At 39.4% G+C, this 19,827-nt stretch overlaps 1 protein-coding gene across 1 annotated transcript in view; it reads left to right on the top strand.

Annotated features, from left to right (window-relative positions):
* Nucleotides 1-16,851, top strand: part of ZNF200 (zinc finger protein 200) — a 39,404-nt gene extending 22,553 nt beyond the window's left edge. The window contains exon 5 of the mRNA XM_049903530.1: nucleotides 14,502-16,851. Coding sequence (XP_049759487.1) covers nucleotides 14,502-15,256 — 755 coding nt within the window. The 3' untranslated portion in view covers nucleotides 15,257-16,851. The remainder of the gene's footprint in view (nucleotides 1-14,501) is intronic.
* The last annotated feature ends 2,976 nt before the right edge of the window (nucleotides 16,852-19,827 follow it).

Below are 19,827 nucleotides of genomic sequence, written 5' to 3'. Positions count from 1 at the left end.
CACTGCCTCCCGGGGACTTCTCCCACCAGCCGCGTCGCCACGCCGCCCCCGCGGACTGGCTGGGCCCACTCCCGGGGTCAGTTCAGGGAGGTTGGGCTGCGCCCCTTGTTTGCGCCGTCACAAGATTTCAGCTCCCCTGGGCCTAGACCTAAGCCCGGCGCCAAGGTTACCTGACTGGTACGCTGGCTCCAGGCTCCGAAAACAGTCGCTGCTTCCCTGTATTTTTTCGTTCTCCGTCTCTAAATCTGTGTTTGTTGTTCAGGGTTCGTAGATTGTCATGTATGTGATCGATGCACTTGTTTTTCTGAGTCTTTGTTGCAAGAGGGATCCGAGGTAGCGTCTACCTAGTCCGCCATCTTGGCCCCGCCTCCCTTTTTTTTAAAATACTTTTTATTCTGCCTTAAGTGAAAGTTTACAAATCAAGTTAGTCTCTCATATGTAAACTTATATACACCTTACTACTTACTCCCACTTACTCTCCCCCTAATGAGTCAGCCAGCTCCCTCCTTCCATTCTCTCCTTTCATGACCCTTTTGCCAGTTTCTAACCCCCTCTACCCTCCCATCTCCCCTCCAGACAGGAGATGCCAACATAGTCTCAAGTGTCCACCTGATACAAAGTAGCTCACTCCTCATCAGCATCTCTCTCGAACCCATTGTCCAGTCCAATCTATGTCTGCTGAGTTGTCTTCGGAAATGGTTCCTGTCCTGGGCCAACAGAAGGTTTGGGGACCCTGACCGCCGGGGTTCTTCTAGTCTCAATCAGACCATTAAATCTGGTCTTTTTATGAGAATTTGGGGTCTGCATCCCACTGTTCTTCTGCTCCCTCAGGGGTTCCCTGTTGTGTTCCCTGTCAGGGCAGTCATCGGTTATGGCCGGGCAGCATCTAGTACTTCTGGTCTCAGGATGATGTAGTCTCTAGTGCATGTAGCCCTTTCTGTCTCTTGGGCTCATAATACCTTGTGACCTTGGTGTTCTTCATTCTCCATTGATCCAGGTGGGTTGAGACCAATTGATGCATCTTAGATAGTAGCTTCTTAGCATTTAAGACCCTAGACACCACACTACAGAGTGGGATACAGAATGTTTTCTTAATAGAATTTATTTTGCCAATTGACTTAGATGTTTCCTGAAGCCATAGTCCCCAAACCCCCGCCCTTGCTCCACTGACCTTCGAAGTATTCAGTTTATTTAGGAAACTTCTTTGCTTTTGGGCCAGTCCAGTTTTGCTTACCTCCCCTGTATTGAGTGTTGTCCTTTCCTTTACCTGAAGTAGTTCTTATCTACTATCTAATCAGTAAATAACCCTCTCCCACCCTCCCTTCCTCCCTCCGCATTCTCGTAACCACAAAAGAATGTGTTCTTCTCAGTTTAAACTGTTTCTCAAGATCTTATAATAGTGGCTCTATACAATGTTCGTCTTTTTGCGTCTGACTAATTTCACTCAGCATAATGCCGTTCAGGTTCCTCCATGTTATGAAATGTTTCACAGATTCATCATTGTTCTTTATCGATGCTTAGTATTTCATTGTGTAAATATACCATAATTTATTTATCCATTCATCCTTTCATGGACACCTTGGTTGCTTCCATGTTTTTGCTATTGTGAACAGTGCTGCAATAAATATGGGTGTGCATGTATCTGTTCGTGTAAAGGCTCTCATTTCTCTAGGATCTATTCCGAGGAGTGGGTTTTCTGGGTCATATGGTAGTTCTATTTCTAGCTTTTTAAGTGGTTGTACCATTTTACATTCCCACGAGCAGTGTATAAGTGTTCCAGTCTTTCCACAGCCTCTCCAACATTTATTATTTCGTGTTTTTTGGATTAATGCCGGCCTTGTTGGAGTGAGATGGAATCTCATTGTAGTTTTAATTTGCATTTCTCTAATGGCTAATGATCGAGAGCATTTCCTCATGTATCTGTTAGCTGCCTGAATATCTTTTTTAGTGAAGTGCATGTTCATATTCTTTGCCCAGTTTTTAATTGGGTTGTTTGTCTTTTTGTGGTTGAGCTTTAACAGAATCATATAGACTTTGGAGATCAGGTGCTGGTCGGAGATGTCATAGCTGAAAATTTTTTCCCAGTCTGTAGGTGGTCTTTTTACTCTTTTGGTGAAGTCTTTAATGAGCATAGGTGTTTGATTTTTAGGAGCTCCCAGTTATCTGGTTTCTCTTCGTCATTTTTAGCAATGTTTTGTATTCTGTTTATGCCTTGTATTAGGGGTCCTAACAATGTCGGCAGGGGTTTTTTTAACGTTGTCCCTATTTTTTCTTCCATGATCCTTATCGTTTTAGTCTTTATGTTTAGGTCTTTGATCCATTTGGAGTTAGTTTTTGTGCATGGTGTGAGGTACGGGTCCTGTTTCATTTTTTTGCAGATGGATATCCAGTTATGCAAGCACCAGTTGTTAAAAAGACTATCTTTTCCCCAATTAACTGACATTGGGCCTTTGTCAAATATCAGCTGCTCATATGTGGATGGGTTTATATCTGGGTTTTCAGTTCTGTTCCATTGGTCTGTGTGCCTGTTGTTGTACCAGTACCAGGCTGTTTTGGCTACTGTGGCTGTATGATATGTTCTAAAATCAGGTAGAATGAGGCCTCCCACTTTGCTTTTCTTTTCCAGTAATGCTTTACTTATCCGGGGCTTCTGTCACTTCCGTATGAAGTTGATTTGTTTCTCCATTATATTAAAAAATGCCGTTGGAATTTGGATCGGAAGTGCATCGTATGTATAGATGGCTTTTGGTAGAACAGACATTTTTGCTATGTTAAGTCTTCCTATTCATGAGCAAGGTATGTTTTTCCACTTATGTAGGTCCTGTTTAGTTTCTTGCAGTAGTACTTTGTAGCTTTCTTTGTATAGGTCTTTTCCATCTTTGGTAAGATTTATTCCTAAGTATTTTATCTTCTTGGGGGCTACTGTGAATGGTATTGATTTGGTGATTTCCTCTTCGATATTCTTTTTGTTGATGTAGAGGAATCCAAGTGATTTTTGTATGTTTATCTTGTAACCTGAAACTCTGCCGAACTCTTCTATTAGTTTCATTAGTTTTCTGGAGGATTCCTTAGGGTTTTGTGTGTATAAGATCATGTCATCTGCAAATAGAGATACTTTGACTTCTTCCTTGCCAATCTGGATGCCCTTTATTTCTTTATCTAGCCTAATTGCTCTGGCCAGGACCTCTAGCACAATGTTGAATAAGAGTGGTGATAAAGGGCATCCTTGTCTGGTTCCTGTTCTCAAGGGAAATGTTTTCAGTCTCTCTCCATTTAGGATGATGTTGGCTGTTGGCTTTGTATAAATGCCCTTTATAATGTTGAGGAATTTTCCTTCTATTCCTATTTTGCTGAGAATTTTTATCATGAATGTGTGTTGGACTTTGTCAAATGCCTTTTCTGCATCAATTGATAAGATCATGTAGTTCTTTTGTTTTATTTATATGGTGGATTACATTAATTGTTTTTCTAATATTGAACCAACCTGGCATACCTGGTATAAATCCCGCTTGGTCGTGGTGGATTATTTTTTTGATATGTTGTTGAATTGTATTGGCCAGAATTTTGTTGAGGATTTTTGCACCTATGTTCATGAGGGATATAGGTCTGTAATTTTCTTTTTTGTGGTGTCTTTACGTGGTTTTGGTATCAGTGATATGCTGGCTTCATAGAATGAGTTAGGTAGTATTCCATTCTTTTCTATGCCTTGAAATACCTTTAGTAGTAGTGGTGTTAACTCTTCTCTGAAAGATTGGGAGAATTCTGCAGTGAAGCCGTCCGGGCTGGGGCTTTTCTTTTTTGGGAATTCTTTGATTTCCTTTTCAATCTCTTTTTTTGTTTTGGGTCTGTTTAGTTGTTCTACTTCTGATTGTGTTAGTTTAGGTAGGTAGTGTTTTTCTAGGAATTCATCCATTTCTTCTAGGTTTTCAAGTTTGTTAGAGTACAGTTTTTCATAGTAATCTGATATGATTCGTTCAATTTCGTTTGGGTCTCTTGTGATATGGCCCATCTCGTTTCTTATTTGGGTTATTTGTTTCCTTTCCTGTATTTCTTTAGTCAGTCTGGCCAGTGGTTTATCAATTTTGTTATTTTTTTCAAAGAACCAGCTTTTGGTTTTGTTAATTCTTTCAATTGTTTTTCTGTTCTCTAATTCATTTAGTTCAGCTCTAATTTTTTTTTTTTTTTCCTTCTGGTGCCTGATGGATTCTTTTTGTTGTTCGCTTTCTATTTGTTCAAGTTGTAGGGACAGTTCTCTGATTTTGGCTCTTTGTTCTTTATGTATGTGTGCATTTATTGATATAAATTGACCTCTGAGCACTGCTTTTGCTTTGTCCCAGAGGTTTTGGTAGGAAGTGTTTGCATTCTCGTTGCATTCTGTGAATTTCTTTATTCCCTCCTTAGTGTCTTCTATAACCCAGTCTTTTATTGTTCAGTTTCCAAGTATTTGATTTCTTTTCCATCATTTTTGTGTTATTGATTTCTACCTGTATGGCCTTGTGGTCTGAGAAGATGCTTTGTAATATTTCGATGTTTTGGATTCTGCAAAGGTTTGTTTTATGACTTAATATGTCATCTATTCTAGGGAATGTTTCATGTGCACTAGAAAAAAATGTATACTTTGCAGCCATTGGGTGGAGTGTAGTGTTTAAGTCTCTGAGGTCAAGTTGGTTGATTGTAGCAATTAGATCTTCCGTGTCTGTATTGAGCTTCTTAGTGGAAGTCCTATCCTTCTCTGAAAGTGGTGTGTTGAAGTCTCCTGCTATAATTGTGGAGGTGTCTATCTCAATTTTCAATTGTGTTAGTTTATTTTATGAACTTTGCAGCCCTGTCACTTGGTGCATAAATATTTAATATGGTTATATCTTCCTGGTCAATTGTCCCTTTAATCATTACGTAGTGTCCTTCTTTATCCTTTGTGGTGGATTTAAGTTTGAAGCCTATTTCGTCAGAAATTAATATTGCCACTCCTGCTTATTTTGAGTGTTGTGTGCTTGATATATTTTTTTCCATCCTTTGAGTTTTAGTTTGTTTGTGTCTCTAAGTCGGAGGTGTGTCTCTTGTAGGTAGTACATAGACGGATTATGTTTTTTAATCCAGTCTGAGACTCTTTGTCTCTTTATTGGTGCATTTAGTCCATTTACATTCAGCATAATTATAGATGAGCTTAGTGCTGTCATTTTGGTGCCTTTTTGTGTGTGTTGTTGACAATTTCAGTTTTCCACTTAGTTTTTTGTGGTGAGAAGATTTTCTTTGTAAATTGTGCGTTCCTCATTTTCATAGCATTTGAATTTATTTTTGCTGAGTCGTAATGTTTTTCTTGGTTTTTATTTTGAGTTATGGAATTGTTATACCTCTTTGTGGTTACCATCATATTTACCCCTATTTTTCTAAGTAAAAACTTAACTTGTATAATCCTGTATCACCTTGTTTTCCTCTCCATATGGAAGATCTATGCTTCCTATATTTAGTCCCTCTTTTTTTGATTATTTTAATCTTTTACATAATGACTTCAATGATTCCGTTTTCAGCATTTTTTTCTTTTTTAAATTAATCTTATTTTGTTTTTGTGATTTCCGTATTTGAATTGATATCAGGATGTTCTGTTCTGTGACCTTGTGTTGTGTTGGTATCTGAAATTATTGATTTTCTAACCAAAGAATTTTCTTTAGTAATTCTTGTAGCTTTGGTTTGGTTTTTGCAAATTCTGTAAGCTTGTGTTTATCTGTAAATGCTTTAATTTCACCTTCATATTTGAGAGAGAGTTTTGCTGGATATATGATTCTTGGCTGGCAGTTTTTCTCCTTCAGTGTTCTATATATGTCATCCCATTGCCTTCTTGCCTGCATGGTTTCTGCCGAGTACTCTGAACTTACTGATTCTCCTTTGTAGGTGACTTTTCTTTTATCCCTGGGTGCTTTTAAACTTTTCTCTTTATCTTTGGTTTTGGCAAGTTTGATGATAATATGCCTTGGTGATTTTCTTTTTGGATCAATCTCATATGGGGTTCAATGAGCATCTTGGATAGATATCGTTTCGTCTTTCATAATACCAGGGAAGTTTTCTGCCAACGGGTCTTCAGCTATTCTCTGTATTTTGTTATCCCTCCCTGTTCTGGAACTCCGATCACACGCAAGTTATTTTTCTTGATAGAGTCCCACATGATTCTTAGGGTTTCTTCATTGTTTTTAATTCTTTTGTCTGATTTTTTCAGCTATATTGGTGTCAATTACCTTATTCTCCAGGTCCCCCACTGTGCATTCCAATTGCTCGATTTTGCTCCTCTGACTTCCTACTGAGTTGTCTAATTCTGTAATTTTATGGTTAATCTTTTAGATTTCTGAATGCTGTCTCTCTATGGATTCTTGCAGCTTATTAATTTTTCCACTATGTTCTTGAATAATCTTTTTGATTTCTTCAACTGCTTTATCAGTGTGTTCCTTGGCTTTTTCTGTAGATTGCCTTATTTCATTTCTTAGGTCATCCCTGATGTCTTGAAGCATTCTGTAAATTAGTTTTTTATATTCTGCATCTGGCAATTCCAGGATTGTATCTTCATTTGGGAAAGATTTTGATTCTTTAATTTGGGGATTTGTAGATGCAGTCATGGTCTGCTTCTTTATGTGATTTGATATTGACTGCTGTCTCCGAGCCATCTATAAGCTATTGTAATAATTTATTTTATATTTGCTCACTGAGCCTTATCTTTTTGTTTTGTTTTGTTTTGGTATATCCAGATGGGCTACTAGATTGCGCTATCTTGATTGTTGTAGCCTTTGAATCACTTATGTCCTATTACCAGCTGCTTTGAGCTGTTACCAGATATATAAGCCTAAAAGTCTCTTCACTATTCTTGAATAGAATCAGATTAGGTGTTCTGATTTTGGGTCAGCAAGTGTGTGGTGTAGGCTGTCACCTATTAACTTAGAGGAATATTGGTGATAGTTGTGTGCACCAGATTCTAGTAGTGGCAGGGGGTCACACTCTAAGGAGGGCAGGATGCTGACAGCCTTCCGCCACATGCTGGTGAAGTAGGTGGGTCTCTATTCCTAGAGTACTTTGGTGGGTGGGCTCTGCAGCTGTACCTTAGACACCCAGTGCTCGTACCTGTAAAGATGGATAGGTGTCACTATCCTCAGACCGCTTTAGCAGGTGGCTAGGTGGTTTGGGTGGGGCTTCAACCCCTCAGTTCCCTGATGTGGATCAGTGAGGGCTCTGTTGAATAGGTAGAGAGGTATCAGAGCTGGAAAACTTGCCTTTCTACTGCTTAGCTAAAACAATTACAGTCAGATGTCTATCAGAATTGCCTTTGCAGTATAATAGCCACCTTGTTCCCTATAGGGATGAAAATCAAAGACCGTGGATCTCAAAGGCTTGGCTGGAGCTGGTTCTGTATTTTTATTCCAGTTTAGGGAAGTAAGGGAAGGATTTTTTCCGCCTGGGTTGTTAGTTGCTGCTTCTCTCAGGCCAGGAGAATGGGTTAGGGGAAAAAAAAAAAAAAAACCAAAAAATCCCTGCAGAGCAGTTCACTCCCAGACCCAGGAAATTCCAATGTAAATAAAGCTGCCTGGGGCAGGGAGGGGAGGGATCAGATAGATAGGAGGGAGTAGACAAAGTTTGGCAATATAGACAAAGTTACTTATCTTGCTTGGTAATGACTGTTTTATCTGAGATTTCAGAGGGGTGTGTAGCCTGTGTGCGATGGCTGGGATGAGATTGCCCCCGAGGGTCAGGCCTCCTGTGCTTGCACTGTCTCAGGAAGCCGTGATCAGCTCCTCCACTCCTAGTCCAAAGCCCAGTGCCAAAGTTTCCTGGCTGGGACGCTGCACTCCAGGCTCCAAAACCTGTTGCTGCTTTCTGGTGATTTCTCCTCCTGTCAGCCGTGTCGTCGTGCAGCCTGCACGCGCTGGTTGGGTTTCCCCCGAGGTTACTTCAGGAGGCTAGGGCTGTGTCCTGTGCTTGCACTGTCTCAGGAAGCCTTGCTCAGTTCCTCTGTGCTTAGTGCAAAGCCCGGTGCCAAGGTTTTCTGACTGGGACGCTAGCTCCAGGCTCCGAAAACAGTCGCTGCTTCCCCATGGTTGCTTATTCTTTTGTCAGTCGCATCAGTGTGCAGCCTGCTTGCGCTGGCTGAGTCTCTTCCGAGGTTACTCCAGGGGGTTTGGGGTTAGGGCTGTGTCCTGTGCTTGCCCCGTCTCAGTAAGCTGCAATCAGCCCCACCTCTCTGAGACCAGGGAACCGTGAGGGCCCAAGGCTGTGGTGCGGGACGCCGGTTCCAGAAGCGGTCGCTGCTTCAGGGTGCGACTTTTCGCTCCCCCATCACTCAGGTCAACTCTTTAGTTCTGTGTTTGATGGTCAGGGTTCGTAGGTTGTCGTGTATGTGATCGATTCACTTGTTTTTCCGAGTCTTTGTTGCAAGAAGGATCCACAGTAGCTTCTACATAGTCAGCCATCTTGGCCCTGCCTCCCGTGCCCATATGCTACCCTTTGATGGTTGAACGTCGACCAGTTCTTTTTGGTATAAGGACTCTGTGTATTCCTTCCATCTTTTGATGCTTCTGATGTCGTTTAATATTTTCCACATGGAATCCTTCATTATTGCAACTTGGGGCTTAAATTTTTTCTTCAGTTCTTTCAGCTTGAGAAATGCCAAGTGTGTTCTTCCCTTTCGGTTTTGCTGTCTCTAGCACATGCCATTATAATACTTCTTCAGCTGCCCTTTGAAATCTTCTGTTTAGTTCTTTTCCTTTATCATTTCTTCCTTTTGCTTTAGCTGCCCGATGCTCAAGAGCAAGTTTTGGAGTCTCTTCTGACATCAATTTTGGTCTTTTCTTTCTTTTTAATGACCTCTGGGTTTCTTCATGTATTATGTCCTTAATGTCATTCCACAGCTTGTTTGGTCTTCAGTCATCAGTGTTCAACGCGTCAAATGTATTCCTGAGATGGTCTCTAAGTTCAGGTGGGATCTACTCAAGGTCGTACTTTCACTCTCTAATTTTCCTCAGTTTCAACCTGAACTTGCATATGAGCATTTGATGGTCTGTTCTGCAGTCAGCCCCTGGCCTTGTTCTGACTGATGATATTGAGCTTTTCCATCATCTCTTTCCGCAAAAGTAGTTGATTTGATTCCTGTGTATTCCGTCTGGCGAGGTCCATGTTTATAGTCGCTGTTAAGTAGTTGAAAAAAGGTATTGGCGATGAAGAAGTTGTTGGACTTGCAAAATTCTACCATGCAATCTCCAGCATCATTTCTGTCACCAAGGCTGTATTTTCCTACTGCTCATCCTTCTTGTTTGCCACCTTTGCATTCCAATCACAAGTAATTATCAATACATCTTGAATGCACGTTTGATCAATTTCAAACTGTAGAAGTTGGTACAAATCTTAAATTTCTTCATTTTTGGCCTGAGTGATTGGTGGATAAATTTGAATAATAGTCATATTTACTGGTCTTCCTTGTAGGCATATGCATATTATTCTGTCACTGACAGAGTTGTACTTCAGGACAGATCTTGAAGTGTTCTTTTTGAGGATGAATATAATGTCATTCTCCTTCAATTTGTCATTCCTGGCATAGTAGACCATATGGTTGTCCAATTCAAAAGGGCCAATACCAGTCCATTTCAGCTCACTGATACCTAGGATATTGATGTTTATGCATTCCGTTTCATTTTTGATGATTTCCAATTTTCCTAGAGTCATACTTCAAGCATTGCATATTCTGATTATTAGTGGATGTTTGCAACTGTTTCTACTCATTTTTGGTTGTGCCACATCCGCAAATGAAGGTCCTCAAAGCTTGACTCCATCCACATTATTAAGGTCGACTCTACATTGAGGAGGTAGCTCTTCCCCATTTGTCCGTCTTTCGAGTTCATTCTAACCTGGGGGGTTCATCTTCCAGCACTATATCAGACTGTGCTCTGCTGCTATTCATAAGGTTTTCACTGGCAAATTCTTTTCAGAAGTAGACTGCCAGGCCCTTCTTCCTAGTCTCAGTCTGGAAGCTCGGCTGAAACCTGTCCACCATGGGTGACCCTGTTGGTATCCGAATACCAGTGGCATAGCTTCCGGCATCACAGCAACATGCAAGCTCTCACAGTATGACAAACTGACAGACGTGTGGGGGACAAATAAGATAGGGAATAGAAAAAGAATAGAGAATCAGTGAAATCAATGCAACAATAAAACCAAAGTTGGTTCTTTGAAAAGATCAATACTGACAACCTTTAGCTAGACTGACAATGAAAAAAAGCAGCAGCAAGTAAAAATCAGAAATGAAAGTGGGGATACTACTTATCAACGTTACAGAAATAAAAAGGATTATAAGAGAATGCTGTGAACAGTTGTATGCTAATCAATTATACGATCTAGATGAAGTGGACAAATCCTTAGAAACACACAAATTGCCTAAACTGACTCAAGAAGAAAGAAAATCTGGATGAGTCTATAGGAAGTAAAGAGATTGAATCAGTAACCAAAAACCTACCAACAAAGAAAAATCCAGGACCAGATGGCTTTACTGGTGAATTTTACCGAACATTTAAAGAAGAATTAGCACTGTTTTTAAGTTACCTTTTTCTTGATTTAGTATTTGCTTCGTTGCTATAAATTCTTGACCGTTTTCCAGAGTTCTGACAAAACTGGTTCTGACAGTTTCTGCTTGCTTTTTGGCATTTCCGTCGGGGAATGAGAGTTGGAGTTCCCTACTCCCCCATCTTGCTGATGTCACTCCATGTGTCATTTTTGAGCCATGTAAATGTATCTTCTACTTAAAAATTTATGTTGAAAGTGAGCACATTAAAGGAGTATAAAACATACTCATTGACACTTTTCAGTAACATAAGTATAACCCTATTAGAGTTTCAATAAATTTCCCTCAAAACAGCATTAGCCCTTTTAAAATTAATATAACCTAACATTTATAGTCATTCATAAAACATTGGTGGAAATTTCCTAAAAACTGAGAACAAAATAAATAGATATGCTATCGCTAATAATACTTAACATAGTATTAACTGGATCTTCTAAAGCAGTAAGATATGAAAAAGGTGTTAAGAGAAATAGAAAAGGAGGGAACCAAAATAAGATTTGTACCTACAAAATCTAAAAGGATCAACTAAAGTTATTATATTTAGTAGTTTTAAAGTACGTAGATAGGAAAAAAGCATATAACAATAGCATTATTAAATAAACACAAAATAAGGAAAGATGTTATTTGGAGTGTCTATAAAATCAGAGTAATCTAGAGATGTTTTATTGGTTAATGTAAAAGATTCTTAAATAATGGAGAAACCGTTCTAAATGTGAGAACTAAAAGCATATAAAGATAGAAGAGCCCTCCAAATTTACTTACACCATATATATTGTTGTCGTTAGGTGCCGTTGAGTCAGTTCCTACTCATAGCTACCCTGTGTACAACAGAATGAAACACTGCCAGGTCTTGCACCATCCTTACAGCTGTTGCCATGTTCGAGCCCATTGTTATGGCCACTGTGTCAGTCCATCTCATTAAAGGTCTTAATCTTTTTCGCTGACCTTCTACTTTACTAAGCATGATGTCCTTCCCAGGGACTGCTCCCTCCTGATAGTATGTCTGAAGTATGTTAGATGAAATCTTGCCACCCTCACTTCTAAGGAGCATTCTGGCTGTACTTCTTCCAAGACACATTTGTTCGCTCTTCTCGCAGTCCACGGTATATTCAGTGTTCTTCCCCAGTGCCATAATTCAAAGGCATTAGTTCTTCAGTCTTCCTTATTCATTGTCCAGCTCTTGCATGCACATGAGGTGATTGAAAACACCATGGCTTGGGTCAGGTGCACCTTAGTCCTCAGAGTGAGTGACATCTTTGCTTTTTAACACTTTAAAGAGATCTTTTGTAGCAGATTTGCCCAATGCAAAATATGTCATTCAGTTTCTTGAGTGCTGCTTCCATGGGTGTTGATTGTGGATCCAAGTAAAATGAAATCTTCAACAACTTCAGCCTTTTCTCTGTTTCTCATGATGTTGCTTATTGGCTCAGCTGTGAGGATTTTTTGTTTTCATTATATTGAAGTGTAATCCACACCGAAGGCTATAGTCTTTGATCTTTATCAGTAAGTGCTTGAAGTCTTATTGAAAGTAGAGAGGACTATATATAGAGTCAGTCAAAATTTTAAATAGCTGGAAATGGGTATTCTGTCTAGTCTTACCAATATTATAACATATTGTAAAACAGTGTGATACTAATGAGAAATAGTGAAGGTATAGATCAAACATATAAGGATAATGTGAACATTTCAAAACAAGAGGAAAAGGAGACTTTATAAATGGGACTGGGATAATTGTATCATAATTTAGAAGAAAATTAATTTCAGTCCATACTATATACTAAATTAAGCTACAGATGTATTAAACTATAAAAAATAAGTCATAGAAGAATGTCCAGAGTACAGAGGAGAACTTTATGAGAACTTGAAAGACTGATTTTTTTTTTTTCCTGATTTTAAGTCATGGAGTTATTACAGAGGAAGACATCAGTTAAAACAATTTATACCAATGATGATTGACAAAGAGATTGAGATCTGTAATATATAAAATTTATTAAAGTCTCAACCCAATAGGTAAATTACTTTATATGATCAAAATACAAGGTGTAACTATAATGACACACCATTTTATACCTATTAAATGTTTTAAAATTATGCTGAAGTTGATACGCATATATTGACAGTTATATTAAAACTGGTACAGCTTTGGAAAGAAGTATGGCAGTTCATATCAAGAGCTCTGATAAAAATTTGTCATATGCTTTGACTAAGCATTTTCATTATCCTAAGGGATTAATTAAAAAGAAGAAAACTCTTGATGTGAAACCGCTAAATTCAGCAGAGATTCACATTGCAGCTTCAGGATCAGCCACAGGTATAAATGGTTGATTTAACCCTTTACTGTCAGGGAGTCCCTGGTGGTGCAAACTGTTAATGCACTCAGTTGCTAACCTGACTATTTACTTCCAAAAAATCAGCCATCGAAAACTCCGTGGGGCACAGTTCTACTCTTGACACACGTGGGGTTGCCATGAGTCTGAATCGAGTCCACAGCAACAGGTTGTTTTGTTTTTACTTTCAGTGAGTTGCTCAGAGTTCAGAAGTCCCTTGTCAACCCACAAGGAGCCCTGGTGGTACGGTGGCTAAGTGCTCAACAGCTAACCGAAAAGTTGGCAGTTTGAACCCACCAGCCTCTCTGTGAGAGAAATGTGTCAGTCGGCTTCAGTAAAGATTTACAGCTTTGGAAACCCTATGGGGTGGTTCTACTCTGTCCTATGTAGTTGCTGTGAGTAGGAATAAACTTGATGGCAGTGGATTTTGGGTTGTCAACCCACATGTTGACAGCATACTTTTTTTGCTTTGTTACCTAGTCTTTGTAGTGTTCTTTTATGCATAGACTTTTTATGGAACTATGATATAAATACAGAAAGTTTACAGATCACGAGCATACAAGCTCAGATTTTCACAAAATGTACACACTCGTCTAACTGCCAGCCAAAAGTGGCTATTACCGGTACCCCAGAAATCCCTCGTGTCCCATTTCCAATCACTACTCCCCTTCATCCCCAAAGGTAACCACTATTCTGACATCTAATAGCATAGTGTTGTTTTATCAGTTGTAGTTATCTCTTTAATGGCCAAATAGTAATCCACTATGTAAATATGCCATGTTTTCTTTATTATTTGGATTGTTACAAGTTTTTTACTATATACAATATTGTAGTTTTTTCTAATGCTATAATATGGTAGTATTTTCTAATATAGTAAAAATCTGGGAGCAGTTCATATTACTGTTCTCTTACTAGACTCCTAAAGATTATTAATGCTGCCATTTGTGTTTATGTCTTTCATCCCCTAGTCCTTAGTGTGGTCAGTATGACCTTGTTGAAAGAATAATTGGTGCCTATTCAGAAAACATAGTGCTCAGCTCCAATACAATACAATACAAGGTTGGCAGTTTGAATCCACCCAGAGGTGCCTCAGAAGAAAGTCCTGGTGGTCTGCTTCCCAAAGGTCACAGCTGTTGAAAACCCTCTGGAGCACAGTTCTACTCAGAAACATGGGGTCACCATGAGTCGGGGTCAACTTGATGGCAGCTGGTTTGATTGGGTTTAGAATACTTGTCTAGGTATTTGTTATTGTCTTTGGCATTCTGATATCCAGGCCCCCTGAGGTATCAGCCTAAAGGCAAGGCCAACAAAGTCTTTCAGTGCAGTCCCACTCCGTTGATTTAAAAAAAAAAAAGATTAAAAATGGACCGTGTGCTTGCATTGAGGGGAATGAAAAGATTTATCAGCCATGTAGCCCACCCTCAATGAATAACGAGTGGAAAAGGAGTGTTGGTGGCAGTTATCTAAGAGTCCTCAGATTTCTGACTTTTAAGATTATTGTTTCACAAGAACTATGACTTGTTTTCTCCTTGCTTGGTATTGTCATATCCCTTAAAAGTTACTAAATTCTCTCTTTGTTTCAACAGTCAACGATAGCAATCATGAGGGTGACAGTCATCAGGAGGAACCTGCAGACAATGAAGATTGTAGAGGAAAACATTCAGAACGTTATGAAATGGATTGTTCCTTGGCCTCTGAACAATCTCCAGATTGCCACAAAGAAGAAAGACTAAATACATTCATTCCACATGAAAGAAAATTGAGGAATCTTTTGGTTACTGTTGAAAATGATATTCCGCTAGAGGAACTCTCAAAATATGTGGACATCAATGTTACTGCACTTACCCGAAATCGGAGAACAAGGAGATGGTACACTTGTCCACTGTGTGGGAAACAGTTCAATGAAAGTTCTTACCTTATTTCCCACCAGAGGACTCACACTGGAGAAAAACCCTATGACTGTAGTCACTGTGGGAAAAGCTTCAATCATAAAACAAACCTTAATAAACATGAACGAATCCATACAGGAGAGAAACCTTATTCATGTTCTCAGTGTGGGAAAAACTTTCGTCAGAATTCTCATCGGAGCCGCCATGAAGGAATCCACATAAGGGAGAAGATATTTAAGTGTCCAGAATGTGGGAAAACCTTCTCAGGGAATGAAGAATTTGTGCTTCATCTGCAGAGTCATGAGGCTGAGAGGCCATATGATTGCAAAAAATGTGGAAGAAGATTTGGTCGGCTGTCAAACTGTACTCGTCATGAGAAAACTCACTCAGTATGTAAGACCCAAAAGCAGAAGTGGGATTGGGAAAGGTCTGATAGTCCTGCCTCAACCTAAAATGTTTCCCTTAGGCATTCTGAATTCCCAGGCTGTCTGAAAAGATACAGGTATGTGAAAACCTCATCATAGCCAAAATCAGGTAAATATCCATCTTGGCTGAAACCTCAAATTATTAAAAAATTTACAGGGAAGAAAACATCCTCAAGGGCTATACCTCATTTAGCATCCAGACTTTTTGGACTAAGGAGCTTTCTTTTGTGAAGTCATACAATAATATACAGAGCCGTTTCACAAGAAAGACTTTGAACCTGAGTCTGGAGGCTGCTTAGCTGCAAGGTAAACAGAATGATTCATCCTCACTGAAAATATATCCATGAGAATCTACACTTGAGAAAAGTAGAAATAATGTAAAGGTCCCTATCTGGTACCATATTCTCCTGAAAGAACCAAACTACTGATTTGTTCAGCCAGCAGCAGTTCATATAACCCTTTAAGAACAACCTGTTAAAGCTTTCGCGTTGCAAGGGATTGTTTACTTTGGATTATAGAAAAACTACAGCAACTGAATGTCAAAGACTTACTCCGTCGTTTTTCATTGAAACTAACACTTTAAATAACATTTGCAATTTGTGATGAAAATTGAATTTTACAGAATCCTTTGAGAACATAAAGTGTCTGCTGTTCTTACTGTGTTTTGTCCGACCGTTTAAAATCTCTCAAACAGCTGTCTCTCAACTCTGAACAGTACGTCTCCCATGCAGAAAGAAATTTGATCACTCAGGCCCGGCCACCCAGCCCCACTACTCAAAAAGCTCTTCAGTATCCTGCCCCTCTGCTGAGCAAAGATCTTACCTGCTAAGAAGGAAACTAAGAGCATGAAGAGGAAGAACAGACCTAGAGACAAGAAGAAGTTACTTGGATCCATGGCTGTGAATAGCCTCAACATATGCTTAATCCCCCCCTACATGGCCACCAGGCCTTTGGCAGTGGGCTGCTCACTACCTCACAAGGCAATGTGTTTTATTTTTAGAAATTACATCTCTAGTGATTAGCTCATGTTGCATCTCATGAGACAAGATTCCATGTGTCTTCAGTGTAGTGAATATTTGTTATTGTCACTGGTGTCCTTATGTCCCGGCCCTCCTGAGGTATCTGCCCAGAGGCAAGGCCAGTGGTGTCTTCACGGGACTGACTTGGTGTGGTTTGAGGCATTCTTGATCAGTTTTGCTTGTTTGAGGCTTCCCAAAGTTTTACACTGGGATTTAATTGTGATTGGGTTAATCTTATACACCATTTGAGAAAGATTGTAAACTTTACAGATTTTGTTCCCCATCCAGAAACATGCCTTTCCATTTATTAGAGTCTTATATTCCTGAGTAAAGTTTTCTCATTTTCTACATGTAAGTCCTATACAATTGTTATTGTAAATAGTTTTTATTCTTTATATTTTTCTATTTGGTTATTGCTCTTACATAGCAAACTTATTTTTAATTATATACTTGTGTAACCAGCCACCTCACTGAATATTACTAATTTTCAATGACTTCTTGACCTTGTTCTCTGTTATAATTAGTGTAAAATTATACCATCTACAAATAATAGTTTTGTTTCTTCCTTTCTGCCTGTTTGTTGTTGTTTTAATATATTGTTCTAAGTTGTTGTTTTGGTACAAAGCATATTAAAAGAAGAAAGTTTAACAATACAATTCAGTACTGATTCCTAACTTAAAAAAAACAAAAACCCTTAAAGGCCATATAGAAACTGCCCTTTAAGGACTTTGTATTTCAAGGCAATAACACCCTGTAAAATCAGGAACAAAACAGGCTACCAGCAACATTATTCTCCTTTACCCTCAGGGAAGTCTGGCCAGTGTGCTAGGAAATAGGACAGGGATCTGAGTCGTCTGTGTTAGGAGTGGCCAGCCAAACGGTTCTAACAACCTGTAGATCACCCATCCGCATTGAGTCCCTGGGGTGAAATTGCTATGTTGCCTGCCCAAGGGCTGGGCAGCAGTGGCCTAGACTCCTCAAGGTGCCTTTTAAAAAGAAAGTGTGGTGGTAGGTGATACTACCATGGCCCAAGCATACTTCCCGCTCCCCCGCCCCCCCACTGGAGAGTGGCTGGCAGTTGGCCAAGTGTCCTTTGTCCCTGGCAATGTGGTGGTATGCAGGAGGGTGCGAGGCTGTGAGGTGAAGGTTGCTGGCCCTGGCCTGCCACCTACTGTCCCCCAAGGGTGGGATGAAGCTGGGCCAGCCTGATTTCTGCACACTTGACTCACCAGGAGCCCTGGTGGCTCAGCAGTTAAGAGCTCATATGTTAAGCAAAAGGTCGACAGTTTGAATCTACCAGCTGCTCCTTGGAAACCCAGTGGGGCAGTTCTACTCTGTCTTGCAGTGTGGCTATGAGTCAGGATCGACTCGGTGACGGGTTTGGTTTTTTTTGACCCAGAGGAGTTGCTCAGACCCTGAGGAGAATCCACAAGTAGAGGAATTAGGCAGGGGAGATGGAGGGACACGTGCTTCTCCCCGCATCAGAGCTCCTGCCCAGGAGCATCCCTAGGAGTGCAAGATCAGGGAAGATGACCTTGGATGAGGAGCCTCTCGCAAACAAGAACTCTTGAGAAACTGTTAGACGAGTAAGTGCACACAGTAAGCGTGATAACCAGTAAAATGAAGAAACAAAGATGAATAGTTTTCCAGCAGGAGTCAGAAAATGCGGTTAACCAAAGCTCTGATTTCAACAACAAACCCATTGCCATCAAGTCAATTCCAACTCCTAGTGGCCCTATAAAAAAAAAAATTAAAAAAAATTTTTTTTTTTCTATAGCAACTACAAATTGAAAGCATGCATTCAATAAAGACATAGTACAAGGCACTGGGTTTGAAGGTAAGTGACACAGCCCATCCTCTGATGGAGTTTTCCTTGGGGCAGGGAAAAGGAGGAGAACTGAAATTCAGTAAATCTCATGTATGCAGCTACAAACGGTGACAAGTGCTAGGAAGGGAAGAAATTCTAGGAGAGTGTTGTGGGAGGGTATTCTGGAGAGGCCTCTGGGGAAGTGGCATTTAAACTGAGCAGGAGGATGAGATGGGGTGGGGATGGGAGAGTTCAGGTAGAGGAAACAGCATTTGCTAAGGCCTGCGGTGGGAAAGTGGTATTTGAGAGTAAACTAGGCTACAAGAACTTTATGAAGGAAACCACACAAGAAATTTGACACTATAAAAGTTGTGACATTATGAAATGTTCCTGAATTGGCAAGAACATTTCAGTTTTTCTCAATTGATAAATCTAGTGCTACGCCAAACAAAAGCACAATGGGTTTTTCGGAGAAACGTGATGGACTCTAAGTGGCACTTAGAAGGATAAACATGATTAAAAAGGGTTAGAAAAATCAAAGGTAATATAAGAAAGCTTGCCTTGACAATAGAAATGTCTTCATCATATGTAAAAGCTACAATAATTAACACAGTTTAATACTGGATGTTTTAATAAGAATGGTCCAGAAATGGATCCCAGTGTATATAAACACTATATGCTCAAGGTGGCATCACAAATAATAGGGGAAGCGAAGAATTGTTTAACAAATGTTACTGAAATGATTCATTAACATGAGGGTGTGGAGTTTAGGTGATCTCCCCACATCTGATGCTAAAATGAATTCTAGAAAAATTAATTAAATGTACAAACCAAAACCCAAACCACCACCACGAACACAAAACCCCACCATAGAACAGCTAAGATAATATAAGGACCATTTTAGCTAGCTTGGTGGCATAGTGGTTAAAAGCTTCATCTGCTAACCAAAAGGTCAGCAGTTTGAATCTACCAGGTGCTCCTTGGAAACTATGGGGCTGTCCTATAGGGTCACTATGAGTTGGAATCGACTTGACGGCAACGGGTTTGGTTTGTTTTTGGTTTGGGTGGAGTAAATGCTTTCTTCTTAAAGGGTAGTGACAAAGATTATAAAAGAAAAAGATGGATTTGGTAATAAAAATTCTAAATCTTTATCAAGAAATAGCACAAATGATACAGTGTAAAACAATTCAACATAAAATGTTTTTTAAAAATGAAAAGGCAAATGATAATTGGGAAACTTGCACAAACTGATAATGACAATATTTTGAATATGAGAAATTTTATAAACCAATAAAATATTGACTATCCAATAACAAGAAGACATGAACAATTTTTAGAAAAAGAAACATGAATGGCTCAAAGAAATACGATTATTCAGCTTTACTAGTAATTTAAGAATTATAAATCAAAAGAACAAGGAGATGTCATTTTAGGCATTTTAAATGAGCAGAGTTTTTTTTTTTTTTTTAATGGAAATGTCCAGTTTGGCCAAAGAAAGCTGACAGTGGCTCCCTCCTATAATGTGACAAGTTTGTTTTTAAGAAAATTATTACCCCTTGACCCAGCAATTTATGTATAAGGGGAAAAAAATCAAAACATTATAACACTGAGAAATTAGAAACAACCTAAGTGGTTGAATAAATGTGGTCAAATATTATAAAGTTAATTAAAGCGCTTTTCATTAATCTTTGCTGGATAGGTGGGGCTCTTCCTCTCTTAAATCTAGTCCAGCCCCATCTTCAAATCAATCACTCCACTGAAACTGCTTTCAT

The sequence above is a fragment of the Elephas maximus genome, chromosome 12 (assembly GCF_024166365.1).
Source record: "Elephas maximus indicus isolate mEleMax1 chromosome 12, mEleMax1 primary haplotype, whole genome shotgun sequence".
NCBI lineage: Eukaryota > Metazoa > Chordata > Mammalia > Proboscidea > Elephantidae > Elephas > Elephas maximus.
The sequence above is the reverse complement of the archived record's forward strand: the minus strand, read 5'-3'. Positions and strand labels throughout refer to the sequence as shown.